The sequence below is a fragment of the Rhinichthys klamathensis genome, unplaced genomic scaffold (genome assembly GCF_029890125.1).
Source record: "Rhinichthys klamathensis goyatoka isolate OS25496 unplaced genomic scaffold, OSU_Roscu_1.1 h1tg000510l_1, whole genome shotgun sequence".
NCBI lineage: Eukaryota > Metazoa > Chordata > Actinopteri > Cypriniformes > Leuciscidae > Rhinichthys > Rhinichthys klamathensis.
The window spans coordinates 184,489-193,038 of record NW_026606991.1 but is presented as its reverse complement, the minus strand read 5'-3'; the positions used below and the strand labels follow the sequence as shown (position 1 = coordinate 193,038).

The following is an 8,550-nucleotide window of genomic DNA, read 5'->3' as shown; positions in this document are numbered from 1 at the left end:
TTTGAAGGAGCCTTTGAATTGGGACAACTTTCGCGTGCCATGGTAACGCAATCAGCCTTCGAAGTGATGCGGCCTCTGAATTGGGACGCAGCTAAAGTCTAGTGTGACCGCGGCTTGATGCGTGATCTTACGTTATTTCCTGTATCACTTGCGTGTTTGGTTGTGAAACGTAGTTTGTAGGCCAGGCAGAGAAGTTAGCGATTCTTCCTATTGAAATGTTGTGTAATGTGTGACACCCTATCACCGATTCGTCGTGTAATGTTACACCAGTCATAAGTGTGAGAAGAACAGCGATCCGACGACTTTGTGTAGTGTTCCCCGGCAAATCATGTAGTGTGTTCGTGGCATTACATGGAAATTCAAGGCTGTTTCGTAATTTTTTTTGACAGACTCATTAAAAAGAACCAGTGCATTAGAGTCATTTGTTCGCGTATCAGACATCTGGATGCAGGAAAGACTGAAGCGCATCTAATGGCATATTCTGACAAATATGTTTGAAGAATAGGCGGTGTAGTTTTACATAACTTACAGATCGTCTTGTCAGCAAGTGTTGTTTCCATACTTCAAATAAAAGTCGTTGTCTGGTGATATCAATGTTAGACACAACATTCTCAATATCTGTGTTCTGCAGCCTTTCTATTGTGGCCGATAAAGCACAGGTTTGGTTGACTAATTTGTCTTGGCCATCAGTGTTGGGGAAACTTTTAAAAGTAATGGGTTTCAATATTGTGTTATTCCCTAAAAAAGTAACTTATTACATTACTTAGTTACATTTTATGGAAAGTATGCGTCACACAATGCACTAGACACTTTTACAATTGCTGCTATCTCTTATGCATCGTTTGGACTACAATGTAAATATATTTAAACACTCATGTTAAGTGATGTTTTTGTGTATGTATTGTATTTTATTTATTTTTAATACTTGTCTTGTGTTATGTTGGTGTTTAACACCATGGGTCTGAGGGAAACGGAATTTCAATCCTCTGTATGTCCTGTACATACATACTGTCACGGTTTGGGTTTTGTTTCTTGTTCCTGGTTCTTGTCTTGTCATGTGATTCCGTTTGTCATGTGATCCTGCCATGTGTCTTGTCATTGGTTAATCGTCTGATTATTGTTCACAGGTGTCCCTTGTCTTGTCGTTAGTCTTGTGTATTTAAGCCCTCATGTTTGCCCTGTGTTTTTGTCTAGTATTGTATGTTATGTGTGAATGTTACTGGTCCAGGTTCTTGTTCTCAGTTTTCTGTTTCATGCCTCGCCATGCCTTTGTTTTGTGTTCGAGTGTGTTGTTAAAGTTTGCATTTGGGTCCTAAAGCTTGCTGCCAGCCATTCATTATCATTACACATACACTGTAAAAAAAATTCTGTTGTTTTTACGGAAAAAAACTGGCAGCTGTGGTTACCAGAACTTTACCGTCAAAAATACGGTATCAACGTTTTTGGTTTTACAGACTTAACTTAAAATTTACAGTAATACACCATAATTCATTATCTGATATAATGATAATTTACCAACTTATTGAAGTATTAATATCTGTTTTGTACCATTGTCATACACTGACAACCAACAATCATCACAGCAGTGATGAGCATCACATGATAAATCAAAGCTCATCACAAGCATTCTTCCACAAGAAAGTTTATTTATTATATTGAAGCTTCACAGTCTTATTCGCACAAACATTAAACACCATCATGGTAACGGACACATGACATTTTAAAAATGCAATAAACATTAATTTAACAACATTAAATGTAACATAAAACCATAATGAACATAACTGATTAGAAAAGAACTAAGAAAACTAAGAAGAAACATTGTTATTTCAACAAAATTAAATCAAATGTGAAGTGTCATGCAGGGAATTGTGGGAATGTCAATTTACGGTTTTTCACTGTAAATTATACAATGAGTTGTTCTTTTCACTTTCAAAAACTGTAAATTTAACGGTATTTTACAGTAAAATTACATACCGTTAAATCTATCACAGTTATTTACGGTATATAGTAAGGAAACTTTCTGTTAACCAATTAACAGTTTTGCACTGTAGCATTTTTACAGTCTTTTACCATTAAAATCACGATCATTTTTTACAGTAGTAGAATTGACAATAAAGTTACTTTTACATAACTTTTTCATGGGCTAGGCTCGCTTGCTTTTTTTATATAACAAAAAAATCGCAGAAATGTTGTCTTTTAAGCAAATGTAAAGTCCCTTTCACACCAAAAGTAAAATAAATAAGCCTCAGGCTGAATGAAATGCACATTCACACCTGTACAGTAGAGGGCGCAGCTCAAACAAACCAAAATCAGCTGTGCCATTCTAGATTGAATAAGAATAGGACAAAGGAGAAGAAAGCTCAACACTCTTAAGGCCAGGACATACCATGCTGATGGTCGCCCATTGGGCAATGGCTTAGTTTTTTCGGTGTGTACTTTAGCAATAAAAAAAATTAAACACAAATGTTATGTTTAACTAAAGTAATTTTTTCTTATTTGCATGTTGAGATGAATCATCAATGGTCAACACCAAAGAAATTGGTTAATAAAGTGAGAATACATAAAGTATATTTGTATTATTTAACATATTTAATTATTGCAGGTTTGCGTAATATTCTGAGTTTGCATTTCACTGTTTTTATTCATTTTGAGGAATACCGAATATGTTTTTGTGAAAGTGAGGTGAGTAAATACATGCTCACGTTAGTCTAGAACTAATATCCATCATGTTTAGACACCCCACACAACGCCTCTGCACTTACTCCTGCTGATTTCACTCAACACGGGGACAGGAGAGGTGTCAGTCAATAAATGGGAAAACAGGAACTTGCATTACGTATTTGAAAAAGTAACTCAGATATTTTGTTGTAAATTACTGTAAGAAGTGATCAGTTGACTTAGCTTTAAAAAATCGAGGAAACCCGTTACCTTCAAATTATTATGCGAAACAATTAAGTCATGTGGAATTGTCAAGTATAATTGTCAAATAATTGTAAGGCAACGGGCTTACTAAAACAATGTAGGCTAAGTGAACAACACTTTTTTACATGTGTGTTACTTTAGGCTAGGCTAATTATTTGTATAGCCTATATTTATTTTACTTTCCCCTGCATGTATCGCTTCACGTTCTGTATTATTTAATTTAATATTTAAAATACCATAGGCTATATGTTTTGTGGACCTAACGTAAATGTCCGACAATAATCGACTCTGTGAAACTCGCCGGTAGGTGGCGATAAACGAGCGTCTTTTAATGAGCTATTTGCGAGTCATCATTATAAAAATGATTCGTTAAAAACATCGATCGTTTTCAAAACAATGGACCAGAACGAAAGGATTCGTTCACTTATACAATTCATTCACGAAGGTAAAATAATACATTTTCTAGAAAGCTGATGTCTAAAGTCTTGTGAGTAGCCTAAACATGCTGTAGGCTCTATACCTTTTTGTGCAAAACCTTTTTTTATAGCTATTTATAAGTTCTTTAAAACCAGCAGTCACGCAGTAATCCTCAACAATTATCAGAAACAAATCTTTAAACAAGTTTAAAAGAGCAATAAATAAATAAACTCCATCACAGCGGTCACATTTTTAGGCCTCATCCACACCAATTAGATTAAATCAAGAGTGATTAGGAAAACTGAAACAGCAGCTCGCTTGTCACTCTAAATCGCCGCTTTCTTCCTTGTCAGAAGTGTTCAGTCGTAAGTCTTGTGTCAGGACAGCGCCGGTTCGACATGCCAGGGGTGTACGCTGGTGACGCCCCACTGGGAGTGATGATGACTGTTCATTTAACGCAGCGCGAGCTCAAGATCACTTTCTCTCGAGTGCACACTTAGTGGAAAGGTACAAAGACTGAAGCTCGTTAACAAGTGATGGCATAATGCGATTGCGAGGGGAATCCTGTCTTTAAAGAACACTTTTCATAATAGGCTAACCATAAAACACAGACTTTGAGTAGTGTAGATAATACACGTTAAAATAACGGGTATTCAAAATATCCTCGTGCATAGGGCCATGCGCCTGTGATATGTAAAATAAATATTTGCTAATTGTGCTAAAAGATTTTAAACATTCCCTCAGGCAAATAATATTCAAACAAGTTTCATTATGCAATTTAACAAGTGTGAATAACTTGTATTGTCCCATATCGAGCTATTGCCTAGGCCTATAGCATAGGCTATGTAAACATTTGAATGCATTTAAAAGGTAACGGGATTGAGGATTTGAACAGAGTTGTTAAAGCCTACAGTTCATTAGCCATTGCCCTGGGCCACGGTGTTTTTCTAAAGAAAATGAGAACATTTGCTAATATAGAAGGTGGAAAGACAGCGTGGAGATAGACCAAAAAAAAAATCCCAAAGAAAAGATCAAATTTAAGTTAGGCTACCTACTGTTTATGTGTCATAAAGAATTCCTATAATAATAAGTAAAAGTTGATGTCATCTTGTTTTTGTTAGCGGCACTGTTTTATGTTTATTGGGGAAATAAACGGCACATTTTTCGTGCCATGACCCAGGAGTGTATTATAATTTTTTTTACATAAATTCTTATTGAAAATCAGAAGTTGAAAAAACAGTAGGCTACATGCCTACATTAAATTAACAAGTAAAAATATATGATCTTTTAAACGTATTAAGAATATCATTTAATTCTTACAATTATTTGAACGCGTAAAGCTTTATATTTGCCTCCTCTGCTGGTAATAGGCAAAACGATTAAAAACGATATTCTCTGAGGCTAAACAAACATCAGGAAGGACTAGTCCAAAACGAGGTGATATATCGATTCAATGTTAGATCAGTGACAAAGGTCTGGTTTGGTTAAAGAGCAGTGTGTATGAAACTGTCTTTGCTGCGCTCTTGCATTATGAGGCTGTGGACGACAGGCGCTGAAATCGTGTTAATAAGTGGAAGAAGGGCTATAGGTTACAGAACACTGCCGATTCACGATCACACAAATACTCAAGGACAGGACCCTTCGGCCCCGGGGCGCTTCCGCCAGCAGGCCGCGTCTTACCAGTGAAGACCAGAGACCGGTCTCATTTATTACAACTTCAATACACATTAGAATCGTGACACAAACCTTCAATAGTCCTACATAAATTGAACTTAAGTGTGGCAGACTTTTGTGTTGGTAACGTGCTAGGTCCTGTTTACTAACAACAATCACTGAAGCTTTAATTTGGGTCATAGGACCATCAATAGGCGAGACTTTTTAAATAATTTAATGGTTATGAAATGAAACAAAAGAGGTAGCAAAAAATTAATAAGTGTGAGTTTGGGAGAAAAAAACAGAGATGGTCATAGATATATGTTTTAATTATAAAGACATATAAACAATAGGCTATACAGTATGAAACTCATGTCGCAACGAGACCAAATGCTTTGTAGGTTTGATCAAGTAGTTCTTCACAGTTGTACAATACAATCAAGTGAATTGTGCAATAACAAAAACAAAATCTTTTTAGGCCAAACATTTGAGAATGTTACACCGCTTTAATACACTGATGGAGGTGAGACAGTTCATCTTCCGTTTATTAATTTCTGACAAGCAGGTTAAGCAATTATTGTAGTGTGGGAAATTGCAGTAAATTGCATAGTTCACCAACAACGAAAGTGAAAAGGTTTGAATTAAGAAATAAATCCTCCGCAAGCTGTGAGCAAGTAACATAGAATTTCTTAATGTTTGTTTGTTTTTCACACAAATAATCATGTTTAATCCTTGGGGGGGAAGCAAAAAAGGCTTTAGAAATTGAGGGGTTTAAAAGCTTATTCCAGTAATACTGTGTGCCTCAGTTAACATTTTGTTGTATGTATTATCTAATAAATCAGGATGACACATCGTAGTTATTTAGACACGTAGGGCTTTTGAATCAGACCTAAGCTCATTCCCAACAAAACCATTCCAATTCAGACCAACATAAGGATGAAGCAGGAAGAGTTCAGCCCGTGGAAGTCAAGGCTTGTCGTTGCAGTGTTTGAACAGATTGGACGGGGTCCCCGAGAACGAGCTGCATTTCTCCGCGCAGGTGGCCAATGCCGTGCTCGAAAACGGATACACGGCCGCCTGTCCGAAAGGCGCGAGCGAGGTGGGAATCGGCGAAGTTATAGTCTGTCCTTGGTTTAGATAAGCCACCAACCGGCGCATTTCCTCCAGCGCCTGCGCCTGCATTAGGATGTAGTTTTTTGCAAGAAGCAAAGTTGCGATTTTAGAGAGTTTTCTCACGGATGGACTGTGCGCGTAGGGAATCACAGACCTCAGGCCGTCCAGCGCGTCATTGAGGTCGTGCATGCGTCTGCGCTCGCGCGCGTTGATGCTCAGCCGGAGAGATCTCTGCTCCTTCGGCTTCTTGGCGAGAGCGCCCGGGTGCTTATCATCGTCGAAGCCCGCGCCTCTCTTTCGAGACTCGAGGTGGTCGAAGCCGTCGTCTTCGTCGCTGGTCTGCTCTCCGCCACTTTCGTTTGACTTTCCCGTTTGACCGGAGAGGAAATCCGCGGCAGGTGTGAGGGAGAAGCGGGCAGGACTCCCAGCACCGTGGCCAGCGCCGAAGCCGAAGGCGGACTGTCCGTAGCGCTGCGTCAGGTCCAGCAGGGTGTCGTTGCTGATCGATTTCAGCAAGTTTTCTTCGCCGGCATTCATTTTGGGGAAAATAAATAAAACGAAAACAAAAAACGGACCGGATGGAAAACTTTCGAGCGCGCTCTTGAAAGCTTCCTCGCTCTGTCTTCTTTCTTTTCTTTCGTGGGTGTCCTCCAAAGGGCTGTTGTTGAAAATGAAGTCACTTTTTGATAGAGATCTTTCTTCCCCTATCACGTCGAGCACTCGCGTAACGCTCTTCCGCGCAGACAGTGATGTTGTGTGCACTTTAGACGCCTCGTCTGAACTTGCGCGCGTTCTTGCAGTGCGTCTTGCCCTCGCCCTGGGCAGATTGAGACTGGCGCGCAGTTCTACACGCCAGTGAGTAAGAGCGCGAGGCCCCGCGGGATTATCACTCTGTCCAATCAGGAGGGCGTTTTAATTAAGAAGATTAGAAACTGGCACGCTCCTAAATTCAACTATAGCAATGATAACTGCTGAACAAATGATGGCATAATGTAATACAGGGCAGGCGCATTGTAGTGAACCGCCATTGTATTATTCTGTAATCTGTGTATCAGTTATACACCAAATTAACGCAGTATTGCCATAACTAATGATCAAAACAACTTGTTTTATAGAGTACATTTTTTTCTGCCACGTTCAACCTTTTTGGTGACCCTAATTGGGTGACAAATTTAGGCTATCTTTTAAGGAATAGCCTAGGCCTATTATGATTTTTATTTTTTATTTTTTATTTTACCGTGCATACAAAAAGTTTTCCAATACAAATTTTAGAGAGGTTTAGTTAGAAGTCCTACAACTGGAACAACATTAGCCTTTTTCCAGCATTTGGGTTTCCTCAGAAATTTTCTGATTTAAAAAGTTTTGGTCTTCATAGTAAAATAAAATAAAATAAAATATCTGTGGTTAACATTACTAGAAGTGACACACATTTACACACAGTCAAACCTCAAGCACGAATAGTAAAGAAACTAACAAGTTGCAACACAAAGACTACAACTAAGGACCTGCTTGAGAATTCAAGGTTTACTGTAACTGTCCTATGGAACAGATATTTAAGTCTCTTTCTAGTAATTTTAACCACAGACCTTATTTTACTCATATTATAGGCTACAGCTAAAACCCGTAACAAATAGCCTACCTGAATACTTTGGTCCAAAAATGAACGCGATGTTAATTTGAATATAGGCAACAAATTTTAAGCAATGCAAATGGCAACGTTTTCTCTAGCTCAAAAATCTTCACAATAATATTTTTATTTTTTACCGTGCAGGCTAAATTATGTTCATTGCATCTGACCTGACGTGTGTCTTGTTGAACACGGAGGAAGTGGATGAGAGAGAACACGTGCTGTGAGGGATTAATCTCATCGCCAAAATTCAGTTTCAGCACCTATAGCCAAAATCCAAGGATGGGTTACAACCTTACAGTCTATGGTTAAAACACATGTGAAGATGGCAAAAAATCTTTGCAGGTTGGTAAAATCTCAACTTTGATTCTTTAACGATGAGGTGGCCTTTCTGGTCTTTTATAACACAGTTCTTGGGATTCTGTGCCACAGAAACACAAATAGACCCATAGCCTAATTTTAAACCTATTAAACAAACTGCAATTATCATTCAACAGTTGTAATTTAAACTCTTTCTAGAAAAAAAAATCCAAAGAGCCAATCAAAGGAAGGAATTGATCTCTTTATTAAACAGTCTTAAAGGTCCTATATTTCTGGAGTTTAATTTTAGGTTTTGATGTCCTTAAGAATATAAATTTGCGGTATAAGTACCAAAAACCATCTCAATATATTTTTACAGCCCCTTTCTCAGGAGCTCTGCCAAGAACAGGTCGATTTTGGCCTGTCTGATTAATATTCATGAGCCTCTCTTCTGATTGGCCTGTTGTTTTCTGAGTGAAGCACGGCAAAGTCGGCAAGGCCAAACACAAGTGACT

General features: G+C 38.2%; 1 protein-coding gene across 1 annotated transcript; it reads right to left on the bottom strand.

Moving 5' to 3' along the window:
• Window positions 1-5,306: 5,306 nt before the first annotated feature.
• On the bottom strand, window positions 5,307-6,963 carry bhlhe23 (basic helix-loop-helix family, member e23). The gene has a single exon (XM_056238224.1). It carries the CDS (start codon window positions 6,643-6,645, stop codon window positions 5,962-5,964), a length of 684 nt encoding a protein of 227 aa, XP_056094199.1. The 5' UTR covers window positions 6,646-6,963; the 3' UTR covers window positions 5,307-5,961.
• Between the last annotated feature and the right edge of the window lie 1,587 nt (window positions 6,964-8,550).

Bases quoted from the DNA above. Each gene is read 5' to 3' on its own strand.
- bhlhe23 (XM_056238224.1), bottom strand. From the start codon at position 6,645: ATGAATGCCGGCGAAGAAAACTTGCTGAAATCGATCAGCAACGACACC.